The sequence below is a fragment of the Xenopus laevis genome, chromosome 2L (assembly GCF_017654675.1).
Source record: "Xenopus laevis strain J_2021 chromosome 2L, Xenopus_laevis_v10.1, whole genome shotgun sequence".
NCBI lineage: Eukaryota > Metazoa > Chordata > Amphibia > Anura > Pipidae > Xenopus > Xenopus laevis.
The window spans coordinates 148,248,315-148,272,479 of NC_054373.1; the positions used below are offsets into that span (position 1 = coordinate 148,248,315).

Here is a 24,165-nt window from a genome sequence, read left to right on the forward strand (position 1 = left end):
GCCTGGGCACCAGCTGCTTTTGTTTGAATTGTGTTATGAGGATATAGCGGGTGTTGTACCATCCATTTGTTGTATATCACAATTGGCAATGTGTGTTGTTGAGCACTGAGCATGACGGGATGTGCAACTGCTAATAGCTCGAGTGCAGCAAGTTTGAAATCCCTGCTGTAGTGCCTGGCTGTATCTGTTTAGGGAGTGTTTTTCTCCATTGGCCGGTCTAGATGAGATTTTTTGCTTATAAATCACCCTCACAAATATGAAAGCATTTCAACATTTCTGTTAAAGCTATTGAACTTATGGCCAATTTCCAGTTACAGAGATCAGTTTTGGCAGTGGTATGTGCAGAGTACTAGGAGTACTTGAGTGGGCTGCATAATGCTTTTTTTATTTTTATTTTTTTTTGTCTTAATAGTTCCAATTGAATACATCTGTCCTGCAGTATTTTGACTCCTCTGCTCGATTACAAGAGGGAAGAGGAAAGGGATGATGTGTATTTACACTCCATTGTGTTGATGTAGGAAAGCTCAGTTATGGAAGTTATACTTATCAGATTTCATGTCAGATTCAGACGTCAATTACTCTTGTTTATCCAACTTGTTATCATGGCTTCTGCTCTTTCTTTCTTACACTCTCTTTCGTGTATTTCTTATTCATCCACATGCCTGTTTTGTCCCTGATGTTATACTTTCCTTCTCAAACATTTTTTTTGTATTTTGGAGAGAACCTGATTAGTGATGGACGAATTTATTCGCCAGGCGCAAATTTGTGGCTAATTCCTGCAATTCGTCGCCGGCAAATACATTTGCGAAACCGGTGCGAAAATTCGCTGGCGTCAAAAAATATTGGATGCCGGCGCATTTTCGCAAATTTTTCACCGTTTTGCGAATTTTTCGGAGAAGCAAAACGCCCCAAATTCGCCCATCACTAAACCTGATTGTTTTGCCTGAAGCAGTGCAATGTATTGTTTAAGACATACATGTATAATTATTATTTGCTATTGCCAAGTATTGCTGCATACCTCCCATCATTTTGGAAATTGAAAGTGGGACAAAAAGTTTTGCTGCGCTCAGTGCGGCAATTTTTTTGACCACACCCATTTATGTGGCCACGCCCCCTAATTACCAGGGTAATTTTACAAAATGTGGCAGGTTATGAAAGTTTGAACACATTTCTATGTTTTATATGTACTATTACAGTTTTGCTGAAGGTGAATTTCCCTTTAAGCTGCAAGCCAGTTTCCCCAAGAGACCTGGTTATCTGAAATAGTTGATAATTGCTTATTTGCTTATCTTAATTTGTTACAAAGGTATCTAAGTATCTATTCTGGGCTCTCTGCCAAAAGCCAATTAATGTATAAACATTGTATCTTTTCCTGGTTGTTCAGTGCAGGAGATCAAAGAGAAAGTTGGGACATTTCAGTAACAAACCTGGGACTGTGGGCTGAGCTGTGAAAATTGGGACTGTCCCGCGAAAAGTTGGACAGTTTGGAGGTATGGCACTGCATCTATATCTGAGAGCATTCCCTGATCAAAACAGGGAATATTTTCAGCCTTGCTTCCCACCTATGCACACAAATCATGTTCTGACCAGGCCGCACCTAGCTTTCCATCAATCCCGCCTACTTTTCCGGGAAACATTGGGCACTAGGCCAGAAACAAACATAAACATAAAAAATGACCTGACTACTGCACACCGAGCATCTATAGTACATATTTATCAGAAATATATTGTTTTTAGGGTGTGCCCTATACCCTTATGGATTGCTGGATCGCACATGATGAATGAGGCATAGCTTCTACAGCTTCTAGTATAGATGGAGTATACAGGTATAAGATACGTGATCTGGAAACCTGTTATCCAGAAAGCTTTGAATTACAGAAAGGCCGTAGATTCAATTTTATCCAAATAATCCAAATTTTTTTAAAATGATTTTCTTTTTTCTCTGTAATAATAAAACAGTACTTTGTCGTTTATCCAAACTAAGATATAATTAATCCTTATTGGAAGCAAAACCAGCCTATTCGGTTTATTTAATGTTCACATAATTAAATAAGGATTACGAAATTACGAAAAGATCCATTATCCAGAGAACCCCAGGTCCCGAACATTCTGGATAACAGGTCCCATACCTATATTGCAATATATGGACAAACAATTCCTGTTTTGTTTAAAGCTGAGGACACTTTTTAGTAGCTTATTGAAAAAATCTCTTAATATCCTGTATATATTGATAATGGGTTGAGTGCAGATGACCTCTTGTCTTAGGTTTAAAATTTAACAATGAGCAGAATTTTCCCTTTGTTGTTCTACAGGTTAAAAGTTTTTTGTGTGATTATGGTGGAAAGGTAACATTTTGCCCAAATTGGAGTTTTTCTAATGCTTTTTTCTCATGCCAATGAATTGGAGTCAGCTGACATTTTTTTTCTTGTGCAAAATGCATTGGAGTCAATTGGCTTTTTAAAATGTTTTCCCTTTTGAAAAAACATGTTTTTTCCCTGGTGAAACAAAATACACTGCAATATATTCTAGTATATTCTAGTGCAAACTCGCCAAAATTTTCATCACTCATGAAAATCACAGATCTGTATCAGGCAAAAGAAATTTAATCATGTCTATTTGGTAGCTTTTATTAAACCATTAGTTAATTATTAAACCACAATTAATTAATGTTGTTCCTTGGCATTTAAGTTTGCCTACTGGCAGATATATTATTCTAAAATATATATATATATATATATATATATATATATATATATATATATATATATATACACAGTATATATATATATATATATATATACAGTATATATATATATATATATATATATATATATATATATATATATATATATATTATATCTCAAAAGATATTTTCCCTCTTTTAGATTCAATCTTATATACATAGCTATATGAATATATCTTGTATATTGTTTATATCTTGATTTTGATATTCAGGATGTTTCCCGGGTTTATAATTTAATGGCTATGGGAAATATGCTTACAGTGCTACATGCTTGGAATGTTTGGTTGTTTGGAGTATGAAGCCTTTACCCATAACTATAAATATCTTATTGCTGTTGTTATAACTACTGTGAAATCTGTTTGCTTTTTTGTAGATTTGACTACTGAATGGATTAAAAGTATCCTATCTAGTAACACTCAAGTATGAGATGGAAAATTCCTTATTATAAAGACGTCATGTTGGGTGTTTGACAACAATATTATAATTAGTGATGATGAAAACACTTGAGGAGTCAAGTAAACATAGGTGCTTTATTACACAAGTGCAGTTGCCCAAAGCAACCAATCATTAATAGATTTTTGGATCAGTCTACTACCAGATAGAAAATGTAGGCAGTAATTAGATTGGCTGGTGGTTTTATAATCGTATTAGGGAATTCTATCACTTATGTGTTCTTTTTTATACCAGGGGTCAAGGAGACATTGCTCTGATTCTAAGGGGCCTGTTCACTAACATTCAAATGACTTTTTTTTTCCTCTCTACAAATTAGTTATTTTTGTATTTTTCTAAAACTCCAAAAATTCGAGATTTATGACGTGTGAAAACCACAAAAAGTCCCAAAAGCACCAAATTACGGAAAGGCCATCTCCCATAAACTCCATTTTATCTAAGTAATCCAATTTTTTAAAAATGATTTCCTTTTTCTCTGTAATAATAAAACATTACCCTGTACTTGCTAAGATATAATTAATCGTTATTGGAAGCAAAACTAGACTATTGGGTTTATTTAATGTTTACATGATTTTCTAGTAGACTTAAGGTATGAAGACCCAAATTACAGAAAGACCCATTATCCGGAAACCCCCAGGTCTGAAGCATTCTGGATAACAGGTCCCATACCTGTACAAAACTTTGGCAAGTAAAAGCTATTGAGGCCTTCTGACGTCAGAACGCGCTGTTTATATAGTGAATAAAGTACCCCCTCTTGTTATATATAAATATAATAGATATTATAAGTTACCGAGGAGTTCCATGACCATATATAAACACTGGGGGTACTTTATTTATTATAATAAATAAAATCAGTGAGTCATGTGACACAAATGACATCAGAACTCACCGTTTATAACTGAAGACATCAGAACTCACCGTTTATAAGGATATAATTTACAAGATATTCATATCTTTTGGGTATTGTAAGGATATAATTTATAGTCTGGTCCCATAGGGAAATTACCAGACTGTAGATTATAAGGATATAATTTACAGGATATTCATGGCTTTTGTGTTTTAAATGCTTATATGGCACCAACATATTCCACATCACTTTACAGAATGTTATAAATAAATCATAATCAAAAACAGGGAAAGGCAACCTACAGATGGAGCTGGGATATAAATAACTGGATAGAAAAGAGTTCCAAAAGAGAGATAATGCCACGCATATTAGATAGAGGACAGTCTCTAAAATACAATCAAAACAGTGCATAGAACCTTTATTTATACTTAAACTCTGTAAGTTGAGCATACACAATTCACTTTCTCTAAAACCACAAATGTCATGAAATTTATTAAAGGATCTGAACTGAAAAAGCATGAACAGGAAAAGTTTTGAAAACTGCGCAGGTCAAAAACAGCTGAGAATTTTGTATGTTATAGAATGACTAATTCCAAGCAACTCTTCATTTGGCCTTCATTTTTTTCTTTTTTAAAGCTTTTGAATTATTTGCCTTCTTCTTCTGACTCTTTCCGGCTCTTAAATGGGGGACAGTGACCCCATCTAAAACAAGTTCTCTGTAAGGCTACACATTTCATATTATTGGTAATTTTTATAACTCATATTTCTATTGAGACCTCAGCCTATTCATATTCCAGTGTCTTATTCAAATCAATGCATGGTTGCTAGGGTAATTTGGACCCAAGTAACCATATTGCTGAAACTAGAGAACTGCTGAATAAAAATCTAAATAACTCAAAAACCAGAAATCATAAAAAATTAAAACCAATTGCAATTTGTATCAGAATATCACTCTCAACATTATGCTAAAGGCTAATTTAAAGGTGAACAACCCCTTTAATATACACATTAACATGTAGATTATTTCACCTGGATAAATTAAGCAAAATTCTGTACAACAGTTTAGACCTTTTTATTGTATCTTGATAAAAAGCTTTCTTAGCTCTTCAATTATGGGAATAGTGTAGCCTCTGCATTTCTTGGATGAAGTTCCAGTATTTAGGTAAAGTATGCTAAATTACAGTCAGACTGATTCAGATAGTGTCTAAATGACTTGCCATTGTTTTGTCGGAGTTTATTAGAGCAGAAAATGAGGCCTCAACCATCTAATTATTTAATTACGGGCATACATTACTGCACATTTGTGTTTCAGTTGTAGTTATTTTAACTGGCACCTTTGCTGGAAAGCATTTTAAATAACATTATATGGTAATGCGAACCTGGCACTTATGCGATTAACTCTATTAACTATTCTTTCTGTTGGCTCACAGAAGAAAAACATAGAATAAGCCTTTCTATAAAGTTCATTAAGTCTCTCCTTTGTCCTGCAATGCATATTGGCAAACTGGCCATACACAGATAGATCTGCTCTTTTTTGAGGGCACCAAACAAGTGGATCTTTAACCAATTTACACACTACTACATAGTTGACCAAATCAGATTGATATGATCATTTGGCCAACCTGCCAATGCTCAGATCATGGGGGGGGGGGTTAGGTTGATTGTTTATTAGAAGACCAACAAGCACCATACATAGGCCTATATGCTACAGACTCTGTTTGATGGGGTTTATTTGTCAACTTTTATCAGCCTATGTATGGTCTGCCTAATGATATCTGCCTGAATGTCCAATTAGGGAGGACCACATAGAGAGGACTTCATCAGTAAGGTTCTCTATCAGCAGGTCTCTGTAGACCCCAAATATGATCTTGTTATTAGCCAAGCATATCTTCTCAATTGGGCCCACTGTGTTGGTGGCCAAATAGGATGAAGAACCCTACTTTTAATGACCTTGCCAAGATAAAAAAATATCCCATATCTCTTTTTCATATTTAAATGGTAAAGCCAGAATTAGACCAAAATTCAAATTGTGCTGCTTACAACAAAAAAATATCACAAAAAAGTCCCTATGCTAAAGGGAGCTCCTCTAAGCAGCACTGGAGCAATTGCCGGGTCAGTGTCAGGCATTTAGATAAGGAGGAGACTTACCTCTTCACTATTAATTTATTAATCTACCTTCTCCTCCTCCTCCCACCATTGCTTGGAAATATCAGGAAGCTGGAAAGTGAAGGAAAGCAACATTTCACTCTTTGTACTGTTTAATGCAAAAATAATAGACATTTTAATTAAAAAATATGCAAAAGCATGTTTAAAACTAGGCCTGTTCATTGAAGGGGTATACTGCCACTTTTTATTAATTGAAAACACTTTTAAAATATGAAAGTGTTTTAAAGTAATGAAAATATAATGCACTGTTGTGCTGCACTGGTACAACTGGTGTGTTTTAAACAAGCCAGTCTCCTGCAGGTGCTGCTCTGACTAAAAATCCATGTTTAAAAATAAAACCAATTTCAAAAGATGCTTATTTTTACAATCTTTATGAAACGGTGCAATTCAAAGCAGCCTCTGCTTGGACTGTTGAGTTATATCTTTCTTATTCATATTGTTCTAAAGATCTCTAACTCTAGCAGATACTGACATTATGCCACGTTCTAATTTATTTGCATATTAGGGATGTAATAATTGATGATTCCGTTCAGGATTGGGTCAAATCCCAGTACTTTCTAAGGTTGCGGATGCACTTTAATACTGAGTGTTCAGCCAAACCCAAAGTCATGTGAAAACTCTGAACAACTGAATGAGATTTCTTTTATTTTACTTTTTTTTTCAGATTTTAAGAAGCAAGTTTGGGTTGGGGATTTGTTAAGTAGTGTTATTTGGCCAAAATATAAAAAAAGAACTTTAAAACAATATTTCATTGGCTTACTTTTACTGTTTGGCTGATCTGCAAATGCAGTCACAGAATGATTCACCTAAGAAGTCATTACAGTTTATCATTTTGATATTATTCGAATCAAGTATGTATTTTTCAAGAACTGAACTTTTAGCTTGGTTTTCTTGCTGAAAGAAACAAGACCTCTCCAGTATCTCTAAGGTGTTTCGTAATCACTAAGAAAACAGTTTAATGTTTTTTCCTGTATATTTGGCAACTGGAAGACGTGTTACACATGTATTGGATTAAACCTCTGTGTTATTCCCTATACTGCCACATAAATTTTCTTGTAATTTCTTGTAAGTCTATTTCAGACGGGTGCTAATGTTTATTTGCTCGCAGTGTCCAATCAGATGTTTGCTTTCAGTAAACGTTACCTGCTGATTTGTGCTGTGGGTCTTTGCATCTGTTACATGACTTCAGGTAACACATTGCTCAAGTCTTCCTGTTAAGGTTGGACAGTCTCAACTCACTTAAAAAGAGGTGGGTAATTGAAAAATTTGTTTGGTCTAAAGGTGGCCATACACGGGCCGATAAAAGCTGCCGACAGACAGAGTCGGCAGCTTATTCGCCCGTGTATAGGGCCCCCCGCCGGGCTTCCCCGATCGAGATCTGGCCAAAAGTCGGCCAGATCTCGATCGGATGGGACTAAAAATCCCGTCGGATCGCGAGTCGCAATCTATTCGTTGATGTGGTCCGCAATCCGACCACCCGTAAAGCCACTTTAGGATCCGATTGGATCAGCCCGATATTGCCCACCTCAAGGTGGGCATATCGGGGAGAGATATTGGCGTCATCTCCAAACGAGCGGATCTCTCCGTGTATGGCCACCTTAAGGCATAACTGGTGGTCACAGATTTTAAATCTGGAATTTTGGGAGTTATGCATCAATATATGAGTCACAGCATAGAAAGGTTTGAGGACACTTGTCATTAGGCATTTCCACCATTTATGATTGTGGAAATCATGGGCAGTCATATGAATTGTATTAAATGCATTGTTGTATGATCATTTTCAGATAGAGAGCTGGTATGGATTAGCATGTGTCAGGAGGTCCTTACATGACAGTGGAACTATATTAAATCCATTCCTAATAACATTGTTTCTGTTGTTCCATATCCTGCAGAAGCACCAATTTTAATAGAGGCATATGTAACTACAGAACGAACAGGGAAAAACAGATCCATTATACAAATAATGGATAGAAAACCCCCTATTAGTTTGTGTACCTTTTAATAATTCTGACTTTTTGGGTTCATGTCCCCATTTGAGCTCCAGCATTTGGTCTGGGTCTCTCGTAGCTCATCGCAAATTACAGACAGAAAAACTTTTTAATATCAGTAATTTTTGATACAGTTCATTGAACACACAGGACAGTAAATTACAATTATTACCTTATTTGTGTCTTCAGCAAATTAGCATTCACCTCACCTTTTAGGTTAGGTCCACTTCAACTGCTTTGGGATACCCGTCCCCACAGTTTGGTGCAGTTATGAAGACAATCTTAAGGAAGATCTTCTGTTCCACTTACATAATTTGAATATACACTTTTGCTACAATAGGTCTCCCACATGGCTGCCTTTGTTTTGGCTCAAGCATCCGCTCTCTATGACGTCTCTCTTTTTATGTCCCTGGCTTGTTGCAAGCTCTTTTTCACTTGTGACTGATAATGTAGACATTTATATAAAGGTAGTGGTGGGTTTGATAAATATATGGGGGATTTCAAAATGGAGAAAGTGAAATGTTAAATCTATGCTTATGACTTGTCCACATAGCTGGACATTGCAACATACTAAAAAATTTCACAAGATCAACTTCTTCAACACACCATTAGTGTTTTATTGCTATAAAACCCAGACAAAGCAGTCAGATCTTAGTCTATTGGAAAATGACTCACCTAAAATCTTCAATAACGTCAGCATAAATGAGCAGAGTTTGTTGACCAAATTCCCTTCTCATAGTTACTGAGAAAAATCTAAATGCATTCTGAGCATCCCTTAATGTAATTCAATGGATGGAACTATGAAATTAATAAAAAATAAAACAAATTAATGGAGAAGCCAGCGCAGGAAACAAGACGTTTTTATCCTATCAAGATAATTTTCCAGTCCTTGGGCACACAGCAAAAGCTATACAAGTTCAGGACCTATTATCCAGAATTCTCAGGACCTGATGTTTTGAATTGAAATTTGAATTCTTTGATTAAAATTGAGTCTATGGGAGATGCTCTTCCCTTAATTTGTAGCTTTCTGGATATTGGGTTTCCAGATAAGAAATTAGAATCCCTTTGCATAGAGCTGTTCAATGTGGTATGTAAACAAAAACCCCAGAACTGTAATGAGGGGTGTGTGTGTGGCACTTTTTTTCTATGGACTGCACATTGAATAAGAGGGAACACAGTCGTTTGATTAAAATATCTAACAAATGTCTTTATTCACTGCATTGAAGATACACATAGTATGTTCTGTAGAGTCTATAGTGCCAACTTAGAGGCTGCACATCACACCAAGCACCTTGTACATCTCTGGGCTGAGCTGTTTTTACATTACAAAGTCAATACAAACTTGCATATCCTGCAATAATGCTTTTTATAGCAAGTCAGACCAGTGCTGTATACTTTTCCCCTCCACTTAGGAAATCTTTATGCATGCCAATTCATACCAAACCGTTACTTATACAAAAAAAAAAACCAATACGATTATCGTTTCCAGTCCTTTTTGCACAAAATGTATTTATAATGTGTACATAAAAGATTCCATGATAGGACTATGGAAGAAAGAAAAATCCACACGGGTCGATGCTTTGCTGAGAAATAAAGTCAACATATTAAAAAAATAAATCTTCTGGACTTGTTTTCAGCTGCATACAAGAGGAACTGATGTACATATTGTATGTTTCTGAATGGGGGACACTCACAAGGAAACTTCGGGCAACTTCAGAAAACGAAGCGCTCCAACTGCCATCCTGCCGGTGATTTTCATTCTAGCTAGGAAGGCAGGGGAGGCAGTTTGGGGAGATTAGTCGCCCCGAAGAATAGGAGATTTGTTGCCAGTAGGGGTTGAAAAGGTTCTGTTTGAGCACGTTGTACCATTAACACACACGCACCTGCGAAGGGTTCTGTTATATGTTATACTGCATGCTTGCCTTCCCAGGATGCAATCTGTCCAGGTGCCTAATGCACAGCAGGGTGCCATCCACCTCTGCTGTTTGCATATTTCCTTTATAGTTCCTCTAGAAGCACTGACAAGCCAATGGGATCCACTGAGCCACTTGGTTGCTGTGACCAGATGAAGGAGGTTCCAGGAGGAGACAGTGGCACAAGGAACATACATTGAGGTGGTAAATAATGTTCAGCTGGTTTATGGGCACAGCTACATATTTGCTACCAGCACAGCTTAGTTTTGAGCTGGAGCAGATCCCTCCTCAACTCTACAGAAAGAGATGTTTAAGAAGGTTTCCTACTGCCGGTACTAACATAGCTGTTATTTCATATTACAAAAACTGTAAGCAAGTTCTATTGAAAGAGATTTAACAACCCATAAAGCCCCTTTTCATATCCTTGGGTCCCCAGATGTTGGTGCACTACACCTCCCCGCATTCTTCAAATTACAATAAAGATATAAGGTATGCTGGGCCCTGCAGTTCAGTAGCATATAATGAAGCAGAGCCCAATAAACTGGGTGAATTATAACACAGTCACCACTGGTATATGCCAATTCTATCATTCCTTCTTAATATGCCTCTGCTTCTGGCACTGGGCAGCACATAACATATGCAGGTTTTGCCTGTGCTCTAGTAAAACATAGCAACCAATCAACAGGTAACATTTACTTTTTTTTAACAGTAAGTATTTGATTGGTTGCAATTATTAGAACTGGGAGTAAACATTGTGCCCGGGTGGCACTGAGCTTAAATGCCTGGTTAGAGGGTATTTCATAGTAAAGTGAACCCCACTCCCAAAGTAAAGCAATCACACCATATTCGATTAATTATTCCCAGTATTCTTTTTGTTTGTCAGGAACAACCAGTGTGTATGTATCATATAAAAGGAAAGCTATGTAGAAAATGTAAGATTTTAACCTAACCTGAAACTCCCAGAATTCTTTGCATGGCCCTCATGATTATTGAAACACTTCTGTGATGCTGATCATTATTGCCCCTTGGATTTGTATTTACCCTGATGAGATTCCATTTTTCTATCTAAAGTAATGTGGTTCAGGCTCTGAGCGATCTAATATGATCTAAGAAGGCCAATGTGTATTAAGCAGGGGAGAACATTCTGTTTGCACCATTTTTGGTCAAGGGCAGAATCTACAGAGGATCTGCTCCTGGAGAAGACATCTGGAGATATGATGACGCCCAGGCTCTAGACTTTCAAACTGTTGGCCTTAGCTTGCTCCGGTAAGGTGGACATAGTAGAATCAATTTGGCTACACTTTGAGAGAACAATCTATTCTATATGCTGCTGCTGCTAGACTCATTCATCTATCTCACCACTCAACATCAGCTGCTCCACTATGCATATCCCTTCACTGGCTCCCAATCTCCTGTAGAATCAAATTCAAACTATAAACACTCACATTCAAGGCCCTTACCAAGGAAGCCCCTTTCTTCATCTCTGGTCTCAAAATACTCTCTTTCACGCAACCTTCGCTCTGAATCTGACCTTTGCCTCTCTTCTCTCTTCTCTTCTCACTTCAGCCCATTCTCGTCTACAAGACTTCTTTGGGGCTTCTGCTTTTCTCTAGAACTCTGCATCGAGCTGTCAGATTTGCTCTGTAACAAACCACCTGTATAGGGAAGCTTATTCAATGTGTCTTAATTAATCAGTAATATTATAAATTACAAACTTGTTTCTAAAATCCATATATTCCAATTAGGGCCCTCAAATCCTATTGTGCTCTGTAAACCCTTGTTTGTTATTTATTGTTTGTTTCCTGTTCTTTATCTAATGTAAAGCACTGCGTAACTTGTTGGTGCCATATAAATAAATTATGAATTGCTAAATGATGATGATGACTTTGATTGCTTTTCTAAAATGTATTTATATCTTACTTTGGCCATTTTTAACTTTGTTGTACAAATAAACATTCATGTTAAAATAAATACCTGAACTTATAGGTTTCTTTCTAAAATTACAAGATTCCAGACTACACACTTTCCATTTTATCTAGGCAATAACGTGGGCCGTAAATGTTTTTTGATGTTCTGCCGGGAATGGAAAAACCCATAAAATTACTATGACTCAGTTCAGTATTAGGTGCAAAGCCACATGCTACCCGTCCCTAACAGAGAACCTTTCATGCACTCTATCAGCTGGGAATTTGGCTTAAACAGTTTCTGTAACAGAATACCTACAAAATTACATAGCACTTAATGGCACACAACAAAAACCAATAGTATGAGTACTTCTGTATTGGTGTTGGGTAGCCAGTAGTAGTAGTTTATGCATGGGCTAGCCATTGCCACCTTAAGTATGGGATAACTAGCTTTTAAGTATGGGGTAACCAATCTTGTCTTACGGATGGGAAAGGCAATCCTAGATAAGGTAAGGGTAGCTCAATTTCAGGGCTTAGTGGCACTTGTAGGTTTTAGTCGGGACCAAGACTGTAGCTGATTGAAGGCAAAGTCCAATCCACAGTATTTGAAGGAGTAAGAGAGTTTGTAGTCTTTTTCCAGGCAACGATTGGGCAGGCAGAGAGTAGCAAGCTCTGATTCAAAGCAGGAGGGCAGGAATTGAAATGTTAAGACAGAATAACAAATTAATTAGGAGCACCCAGGAACTGTGTCCTTGCCATCATTTTATTTTGAATTTTAATTTTTGAGCTTAAGCACAGTGCAATGCCATCACACAGCTTTGGGCTCTGCAGCTGGTCATCATCTGGAGAATAAAAAAGGCTTATGATCCTCTTAACTCTTACATTTAAGGTGGCAAGCATAATCAACACAATAACACAGTACATATTTAGCTTTCAGACAATATTGTCATCCCCCATCGTCTGTTTGTGCGTTCATTTCCTTCTCAATATTATATACTTTGCTGTACTGTGCTAATGGTCAGTCATTGATCTGGATATCATTCTTGGTTGATTTGTCTTATCGGTGAGGGTAAAGCTGATTAAATTCAGTTAGTAGATGCCAATTGCACAGTCTGTATTGCAGCTATTGCTCTTAATTCAATTACCAGACACAATGTTGAACAGTAAGGCTGTTTTGATTGATGTCATTCAGCCTAATATAAAGATAACATCTCTTTATCGCTTTACTAGTTCAAGAAATAGGTTTGGAAGTTTTCCATCACTGTATTTCTAGGTTTTAACCACAGCAGAAAATTTAAATGGACTTTGTTACAGAAAACAATTTTTCCAAACAACTATTCCATCAGACATTAGATGGATTCCCTGCACGAAACAAATTGAAGTTTTTAATAAAAACATCACAGTATGGCAGCCAAACACAATTCCCCAGGGAGGCCTTATGCGGTAAAGTGGCCCAGAACATTTATAGTGAATTTGCTGGGTTTGAAGGCTTGAGCTGTTTGAACATGTTTTAGGTTGCTCAGAGGAGTTTTGAAGCCTATTGCTTTGAAAGAAGGGAAGTCATGAGAATTGGAGAAGTGGGATGAGCTTACATTTGATAAAGTAGTTTAGAGCCAGTTTATAAAGCTTTGAGTAGAATTTACTCCTAATAATGGAGACAAAGTTGCATTAAACCACATCAGTAATGATAAAGCTCCATTTAAGGAAGAAATACTGTTAATTTTCCTTTGACCAACAGTGTAAATTCCTTATGTTCTTCTTCCTTGGTCGCTTATTTATAATAGGGCACATGCCACAGTAATGTTAGAATTACACCATCAATTTACATCACTCTGACCAACATCTTAGCATCCATATTTGGTAACATAGTACACCACATTCAGATGTCCATGGTCTTTGTCAAGTTTATATCAAAATGGAAAAGACATCCCTAAATGTAGCAGATGCTGGCAACCTACAATGCCACTTACTTTACTCTTACTTTTTGGTAGCATCACAGCAATTTAGAGCCAGCGCCTTGTGATAACACTGTAGAGATAATGTACCAGATTGATAGATGCACCCTGAGGAACTCTGGACAGTGATTTGGAGAGAAAAACCCTCCCTCTGCCAAAATATATATTAAAGTGTAAATGGAAGTGGCCTTCAGCTATGGACCAATGATACACTTTACACATTACGGTCTTCTGCCCAGCAACTTGGTAAATAAGGAAGTGTAGGAGAGCATTAACCCTATGGGTTCATATAAAACTACAATCCACAATTCTGATTTACCCTATATCAGTCAGTCCAGATCCCCATACTAGATATACCATAACATTGAATTAATAGAATTCCATCAGGGCTTCAAATCTACAAAAAAGAAGGCAGAAGCAGAACTGATTAGATATTGTATACATCATAATATTTAATTACAGAGGAACTGAACATGATTCAGTCAAGGGATGTGGGGGAAGTGTGACTCTTTTCTACTACCAACTGAACACTTCTCTAAGTTGGGTATTGGAGAAAGGAACCCTAAATATCCCAGTCATAGAAATCTGCATTAAAGGAGATGTTCACCTTTAGATTAACTTTTAGTATGATGTAGAGAGTGATATTCTCTCCCCCCCCCCCCGTCTGTATTGGTTAAACCAGTAAAGTTTATTGGCTATCTAGTCTATACTCTTATCAGTCTCCCTGGGATGTCAGTCTGTCCGCAACTGAATTTCTTTTATCCTCAAATCTCCCATTGCAGAAATCTCTATTTGTGTTAGAAGCTCCACTATCGCTCCCACATTACAAGCCTAATGTCTTCCTTTTTTACTCTACCCTGCCCTTCCTGCTGCAAATGAAATCCCTTGCAAAATCTCCTTACCTCTTTTTTAAAATCATTCTAAGCATCTGTCCTTCTGAATACAAGCAGCTACCATCACCAATTTGGGCTAATGAAACCTCAGAACTCAGTTTCATTAGTCAAACTTTTAGGGGACTCATATATATATATACATCCTGATGAAGGTCCCTTGTTGATCGAAACACATAGATATGTGGTTGGAGGAATAAACACTATTTTTCTTTTATAAAAGTATGATGCCATGAGTGCTTTCTGCGATTGGAATCAAATTATTTTTGTGAGCACCTGGCCGTTGACAAAGTGAATGGGGAGTGCAGATGAAAGAAAAACTATATATATATTTTATATTTGATAAATTACCAACTTGGTCTGAAGGGTCTTCATCTAACTTTGGAGGCAAATGTGTATAAACCATCCTGAACCAATCGCCACTTAGTCTATGCGCATGTGCCAACTGGATTGAAAAAGGGTTGGTGGATAGAGGAGTGCTTAGAGCAGTACCAGATATAAATCTGATACTGACTCATTGCAGTTTTCTGAGCGAGCATATCATTGCCTACATTATAAAAGTTTAAATGAGTATTAACACGTTTTCACTTCCCAGGCAGAGTATGGCACACAGGGAGCATGGGGCAGGCAGAGTATGGCACACACAGGGAGCATGGGACAGGCAGAGTATGGCACACACACTGTACTACATACAGTGATACAATGTTGGTGCCACTACAGCAGTTTGCATGAGGTGTAAACAGGTGAACAATGTGGACACTTTCAGTCTGGGTCTGAGGTGTGAACAGTACAGGGCTTTACAGGTATAGAATTGTTACAGGTGTGAACAATGCAGAAGTTTACAGTCAGAATTTGAAGTGAAAACAATGCAGGGGCCAGTTTATCTCAGTACGGATACCTTTTAAATCTTAAAACGAGGAATGCAATCACAGCAGGCAAACTTTCAAGTGGAGGGCCACACAGGGGAGGGTCGGCCTGTGGGCCGCCAATTGGACTCTCTGCCTTACCACGTTGCTATTAATATCATAGGGAAACTGTAACTTCCTTAGTGCCTCTGGTTTCAAGGTAATGGATGCATAGTAACCACAATCCATTAGCCATTCCGTGTTAATACTCTTATAGTGCATCTGTCAGGCAATGGCTAATAGTGGGTTTTTATTTTGTAACAAAATACATTCTGGCTTGATCTTTAAGTGCACCAACTAGAAAACAATCGTTTGAGAGGTTTATCCTGCAATTGTGGAAAAATACAGATGAAAGAAAACCCCTCCTTCTTCTCTGACAAAAGGAGTGTTCCAAGTGTGATCTTTTTTTCATCATTGCAATGTATATGGTTGAGTGACATTTCTGCCCCTTTAAGCTGTGTGGGAAAGCTGGGAATGTGATGTGTTAGGCAGTGCTAAATGCAGACTTCTGGAACTCCCATCCCACACAACTCCTGTCTACTTCTGTTTTTCCCATGGAGACCCAGACAGGAACTGCTTATCTGGAGGTATTTAGCCAAGTCTTGTATTCAAGTATGGACCCATATGGAAAATGAATACATTGAGAGAATAACCTTTTTTCCAGTACATTCTGCAAAAATGGTATGGTTTCATATTGCCTGGGATACTCACGTTCCAACAGTCCTTTTTAAAATGTATATCTATTTTATTTTTATGTTTTTGGGCCAGTTGTTTTATTGGACAGCCCTGAACTATAGAGTGAATATGAAGTTTAGAAAAATCGAATTATAATGGGACGCTAACGTTTAAGGACCTGTCCAAAAGGTTTTATTGATTTTATTTAATGAAAAACGAGTTTTCAGGAGTCTATGGTTAAAACTGCAAATACACTAAGTAAAAACTCTTAACTGGACTGGAGAGTAATGCAGCTGGGAAAAAGTATATATGTTTTTTTTTTATAAATTTTGTGTAATTAAAAGGTATTATTTATGCTGTATATAGGCAAACCAAGGAATAGAACCCTAACAATGTATTTGTATAAACCTGCTCTGACAACTGAGTATGATGTGGCAATGTTTCATTGGTTTTAGTCATATAAGGGTGGGTCATATTGGGTATAAATCGCCCTGATCCGTTGTGTATCATTAATGCTGATGATTAAGTACCAGAGGGTATAAAATGTGTAAGGCAGAATACTATGTGGTTGGTATCTTTTTAAAATGATTTTTGGAATAAAGACACATTTTTAACTTAATATAGATTTACGGGATAATTATTTAATTTTGAATATGATGTTTAGACCAGTGAAGTGGCTGTACTACCTGAGAAAGCAATAGAAAAAAGAGGATACCATTAGCAACAGCAAAAACAGAATAAATGTTCAGACAATAAGGGCAATGACAGTCAGGTCGTTTAAGGACGAGAAAGCATCTGTCATTAACAACAATTAAACTGATGCAGGTAAAACAGTTTTGTATTTTTGATGATTTGGCAGACTTACCAGGTGCAAGTTCTATGGTTGGCAATGCTTTAAAATGAGTGGCAAAAATGATCTGTCATTGCCTTAAACCTGAAAATTTTATTATGGGATAATATAATACAAGGCCAAGGTTTGCCCAGGTCTAGTAACCCATAGCAACCAGCTGCATGTTGGTTGCCCTGGGCCCTGAAACAAGTTCCTTTCAGTTCATTGTTCACAAAGTGGTGCTGAATTGCCCCAGTGCAGAAACTCAGGTCTTTGCTTTCCTGGACTGATCAAAACAATTGTTAATTGTAACCCCCCATTTTTTTTTGTTCTGGGGGAATCTGCCTTTGATTGAAAATCTGCTTTGTAAAAATGATTCAAATTCCACTTCTTGGCTTGAGTAGACGGCCATGTCAAGGAAGCAGATCATCATGTTATTGCTTAAAGGGGTTAGTCACCTTTGCGTTAACTGTTAGTATGATGTATCCATTTCATATGATACTAAAAGTTACATGTATTCGAACAATCCCTTTAAAAAAAAAATAAAGGATTCATAGCCAAACCAAAGGCATGGGGTGCCTTAAATATATAATATATGTGTAGGCATGTGTTCCAAAAGCTGTAAAAATGCATCCCCAATACTTGAATGCACTGCCTGTTTTAGCCCTACAGCTGGCCATAGACGCAAAGATTTGATCATACGAATCTCCATTTCATACGATTTTCAGGCCTTGTGTGGAGTGTCAGCTTTTGTCGGGCCTAACTTGCTGTCAGGGGAAGAACATTGTCTGGTCTATTTTATTTGATCTGAATAGTTAATAGCAGGTCGGGAGATGGCACTGAACGATCGTTGTCTGATGTCTGATATGAAGGTAAATACACGCCACCTTTAGGAACACACGCCAGAATGAAAAACTGCTTTAAAGCCTTTATTTTGCAAATAGCTGTGTTACACATAGTGACAGTTGTGGACAGAGAAATGTGCTGTTACTTTTGTTCTGTGTTACACACACACATATATGGTCAATAACAGTGGTGGAGAAAGGGGTGTCACTATTTCAGGGCCTGGTCCCCCACAGGGCTTGCTGGGACACCTGTAATGATGTAAGGAGGTATGTCATTCAGTAAGGAGGGGTTGAAAGAGAGGGCCCTGCTACATATTTTGCACTGGGGCCTCTGATACTCTAGTTATGTTACTGCTTGAAAACTAATGGCACTGGAAGGTGATTCAGTGATATTTCGGACAATCTTGAGGACCAAGTGAAATCAAATTTGTAAGGTTCAGGGCACACAGGCAGATTCAGGGGAGATTAGTCTCCTCTTCTTCGGGGCAACTAATCTTCCTGTATTGCCTCCCCAGCCTTCCCGTCGGCTAAAATGTAAATCACCGGCGGGATGGCACTCAGCGCGATTCATTTTCCAAAGTCGCCCGAAGTTTCCTCGTTAGAGGCTTAAATTTGGTCAGGCACCACGATTCGCTAGAATCCGAATCTTTAAAATCATGTGACTTTTTGTAACACAAACAGGAAGTAAAAACATTTTTAACTGCTTGCACAGCATACAGGTCTCTTTCATCCTTCCCAACCCTAGTTTACATTTGCAAATTAGGATTTGGATTCGGTTCAGTATTTAGCCGAATCTTTACCAAAGGAAGTGGATGAGGTGCAAACCTATAGGCAACCTCTCTAAACAGTAACGTATCTGCTTCCCAGGGAGTTATGCCACTGTCTCTAAAGAAGCATATCTTTACATGAATGGCCACTGTAAGTGTACAAGATAGGATGTTACTAGGGGGGAGTCTGGTATCATAGAGGAATTAAGAGGTCTGTTTGGTGTTAGGGTTAGGTACAGTCAAACTATATTGGAGCATAAAAGTATTGATTGGATAGAAATGTAAAATTTGTCAAAAAAATTGAGAATACATTGTTCCTAATACTTTAAATAAAATATAGAGTATTCATTCTTCTCTTTATTTCTAGCTTCCAGACTCAGCCCCTGAGCACAGTAGAAATGAGGAAAAGACAGACGGAGAGAATTCCCCAGATGGAGAGGAAGAACAACCTAATGTGGACCCAGCTCATACAGCTTCCAGTCTACAAGTTCCTACTGATAGCACGTGCCCTGGGATGGGCAGAACCAGACGCCTCTCAGACTTCCGTGCGTGGATTGGAGAAAACTTCTTTCATACTTCAGAAGAAGGTAAAACTAGTTCTATTGAACTATAGTTCTGTTATTATAGTTCTATTATTAATGAATCACTATCAATAACTTTGGATATCAAAAATTTGCTTTTCAACATAGAGATTGCTTGCTGGGCTTTGTTAATAAATGAATTTCCTACAATACAGCTCTCAGGCCTGGCATTACCAGTAACAAAAAAAAAATGTAAAGAAAATTATTAGAGTGCACAGGGTATCTTCATCATGAGAAACCTGCTTCCTACTGATGCCAGTCCTTAGACTGATGGCATACTGGGCTATTTGGGGCACTTTTTAGCCAAAGTCCAAAATTATTAAGTGATCATGTTTACCTGGACTAAGTATATGAACACTAGGTCACTAGGTCTTAAAGGACCAGTAACATAAAAAAAAAAAATGTAAAAAATTTGTTTGTACTTAACGATTCTCCGCTTGTGCTCCTCTTCAGAAATGGCGGCAGGGCGACAATCCATCATGCGGCACTTGATTTCTCCTCCCTGCCTTCTATAGGAGATAGCCAGGGAGGAGAAATTGAGCGCACACGATGGATCGTCGCGCTGTCGCCGTTTCTGAAGAGGATAGCAAGCAGAGAATCTGTAAGTTATTTCTTAATAAAGACTTTGCGATTTTAAAGTTAAAAGTGTCTTGGTGTTTTTTTTTCCGTTAAGTACAAACGAAATTTTTTAAAATATTTTTTATGTTACTGGTCCTTTAAGAACTAGTGACCTAGTGTTCATATACTTAGTCAAGGTAAACATTATCACTTAATGATGTTGGACGTTTGGCTAAAAAGTGCCCCAAATAGCCTGGTATGCCATCAGTCTAAGGACTGGCATCACTAGGAAGCAGGTTTCTCATGATAAAGAAACCCTATGCACTCTGTCATCTCTCAGAAAGAGCCTGCTAGTTGGTTATAGACCCATTGTTATTTTCTCACGAATAATTGCTTTCTTCTATTTCCTGTAATTGCTGTTTAAGATCTTATCACTCATTGCAAGCGTGCACAAACACAAGTAAGCAAAGTAACATGACTGCTATCATAAGCTTCCTCTGATTAAAGGGAAGGTCTGGCTGCTTTGGTCTCCTAATTAAACCACTTACTTTAATCCCTATGGGCTCAAACACCAACAGTGATTTTTTCTCTTTAACCCCTCACTGCTAATCTGGACGTTTTTTATGTGCTATGATGTCCTGGGCCTTAAGATGGCCATAGATGTAAAGATTTTTAAAAGATCCAATCTTAATCTTCAACCACGATTATCTCTAAACTATTGTACGATCATACGAATTGTCCATCAACTAAAAAGACCTATTTGCCAGGAAAACAAAGGGTAGCTGCCTGCTTGTCCTTGCAAACATAGATAGATTGCACTGGGGCCGATAAAGATTTTTTAACCTGGCCGATCAATTTTCTGACAGATGTCGGACGAAAAATCGTAAGATCGTTCGAATCCCGCTAACCGCACGATAATTTCGAAAGATTGGTTGGACTTCGGTAAAATCGGTCGTTCAGCAAGAAAAATCCTTGCGTCTATGGGGAGCTTAAAGATGGCCATAGACGTGCAGATTATTGGGCTCTATTGGAAGAACGAACCTCCAGCTAACCATTCAGATTAAAATAAAGTAAAGGGAACAAATCACATGATGCTCAGGCCATTAATTGATAGACAGCAATTGTACAAAGTTACTGACAAATAGTAGTGACAGTCTCCCATTGATATCGTCAGAGATGCAGAGATATTATTGGTAGCCGATATAAATCTTTTGACCTGTCTGATCGACTGAACGACCATGGCTGTATCTTTGCTTCATACGATAGTATCTTTGTGTCTATGTCCAGCTTTAGAGACAAACATGAATAGGTAGTATGCCGATGATACAAGGTAAAGATCCCCATACACAAGCCAATATAACCTGTCGACAGATTTAAGATGGCCATAGACGCAAAGATCTGATCGCACGAATCGAGGATTCGTACAACTTTCGGACTGTGTGGAGAGTACCGGCATCTTTCGTCCGGCGGAGATCGGTCGTTTGGTCGATCGGACAGGTTAAAAGATTTCTGTCGGCTGCTGATAATATCTCTGCGTGTATTGCTGATCGTATGATTTTCAGAGGGAGACTGTCACTAGTATTGGTCGGACATAACTTTCGTACGATTGCTGTCAGGGGCAGAACATCGGCTGATCTGTTCTTTTCTACTTTATTTAATCTGAATGGTTAGTGGCAGGTCGGGAGATGGGGAAGTCAGATCGTACGATGATTTGTAGGATCGGATCTTTGCGTCTATGGCCTGCTTAAGTCGGCAGCTTATTGGGCAGTGTATGGGGCCTTCCAACTGGCATCCCTGATTGATATCTGGCCCTAGGGCCCACGATCGGATCAGCCCGATATCACCCACCTGAAGGTAGGTAGGAGATCTGCCCATTTGGCAATGTACCTATGTATGGCCAGCTTCAGGGCTCCCTTTTAATCTTTCATTTAGAGCAGTGATCCCCAACCAGTGGTTCACAAGGAAGCATCTTTTTACCAATCTCTTGGATGTTGTTCTTAGTGGCCTCAAAGCAGGTGCTTAGTTTTGAATTCCTGTTTTGGAGGCAAGTTTTGGTTGCATAAAAACCAGGTGTACTGCCAAACAAGGGCACGCGAAGATTCTGGGAGATTTAGTCGCCCCGGCAATTAATCACTTCTTCTTCGGGCAACCAATCTTCCCGAAAAGCCTTCCCGCCGGCTAGAATCTAAAAGACCGGCGGGAAGGAAACTTCGGACGACTTTGGAAAACGAAGCGCTCTGAGCGTGCGGTGCTATTGTTGCAAAATTCATTATATCGTCATCATCATCATTTATTTATAGAGCGCCAACAAGTAACACAGTCCTTTACATTAGATAGCGATACGTTTTTATCGACAGTTAATAAAAACGTATACAGCTCAGAGACTGAAAACCAAATTAATGTAAATTGTAAACATGCTTAGAAAAGCACCCTAAGCAATTTTTGCATTTAATATTTTTAAAGGTTTACTTATCCTTTAACAAATCTGTACATGGACTGATTGTCTTACCTAGTCTGCTGCAATGATCATTAGGGTTAAGTTAAGCAAACACTGTGCACCTGTTTCAGTGGGCTGCCCACTCCATTGTGTGTGGCTGATACAGCTGTCAAACAAAGTCTAAGCATTTATGTAAACACACTCATAATGGGATTCTGATACCCAATCAAAGTCACTGAAAGACTGAAGGTTATAAAACTTTGACAATAATTCAGGGTGTTGTTGTACAAGTCTGTGGCACTTAAAATAAGTGGTTTAATTAATGCAGCCAGGCCTTTGACTTAACGAGAAGACACTTATGAAACATTCCTTGGAACCAGCATAGCCCATCAGAATGCACTTTTCTTAAGTGCCCTGTATTAGCCTCATGTACAACATAAATGGTTTATGGCGTATTTCAGTTCCACTTTATTGAATCTGATAAGCAATGTATTCCATCAGTACAGGACTTATGATTTATACTGGGCAAAGGAACTCATGGCTTGTAGACATTGGAGCTGTAAAGGAGTTTGTTTTGCAGTATGAACACATTGCAATAAATATGGCTACCCCACAGTTCTTCTATTTTCATCACAGAATATTAATTCCTACAATTATTACTGATGCCAACACATAAGTTAACTCACTAAGCACTGGTTATTACTGAGGGCATCACAAAACACTTTCTATGATAAATAAAGAACAGGTATGGGATCTGTTGTTCAAAAATCTGTTATCCAGAAAGCTTCGTATTACGAAATGTCCATCTCCCATTTCAATCAAATAATTAAAATTTTTAAAAATGATTTCTTTTTTCTCTGTAATAATAAAACAGTACTCTGTACTTCATACCATCTAATATATATTGTTAATCCTTATCGGAGGCAAATAAATCCTATATGGAGATCCAAATTATGGGAAGATCTGTTATCCAGAAAAACTCAGATCCCGAGCATTCTAGAGAACAGATCTGCTTTCATACAGGTCAGGGAACTGCAAGGTGACTTCTAAAATCCTCATATTTTTCAACAGATTATCGATTATTATAAAACACAAGTTTCATTGAGTCGTGTGACAGAAATGACATCACTTAGCACCAATTATAACTGATGATGTCAGTAAGCACTCTTAGTAGAAAGTAAAAGGAGAGCACTCAAATTGCAGATTTAACTGCTTATGCTTATTTATTTCAGTCTGTGAGACACAGACTGAAATAAATAAGCATAAGCAGTTAAATCTGCAATTTGAGTGCTCTCCTTTTAACTTTCTACTAAGATTGATACCTTTGGATGCACGGTACATCCATACAAGAGGATTGAGGCATTCACCGTATAACCATTGCTGGGCTGAGCGCAGATTCCCCCATATTCTATTAGTAAGCACTGTTTATAAGGATATAATTTATAGGATATTCATGGCTCTTGAGAATCATAACCATATAATGCACAAGAGCCATGAATATCTAGTAAATTATAGCATTATAAGCAGAATGGCTGGATTTAACATATCGGGCACCCCTAAGCCCTCCTCCATTCATCTTCCCTGCCCCCTCCACTTGACAAGTGGGGATGCCCACATTTCCTTCGTCAGGTCCGGAGCACTGAAGTTTAGGACCAGGGAAATTTAAAAAACGATCAAATCCCAAACCAATGTGGATGCCGCTGGATGGCATG

At 38.0% G+C, this 24,165-nt stretch overlaps 1 protein-coding gene across 3 annotated transcripts in view; it reads left to right on the top strand.

Moving 5' to 3' along the window:
- Nucleotides 1–24,165, top strand: part of arhgef25.L (Rho guanine nucleotide exchange factor 25 L homeolog) — a 201,417-nt gene that overhangs the window by 30,403 nt on the left and 146,849 nt on the right. For all 3 annotated transcript variants that reach the window (XM_041582545.1, XM_041582544.1, XM_018247472.2), the window contains one exon: nt 19,245–19,464. In XM_041582545.1, the coding sequence (XP_041438479.1) occupies nt 19,245–19,464 (220 nt within the window). The remainder of the gene's footprint in view (nt 1–19,244; nt 19,465–24,165) is intronic.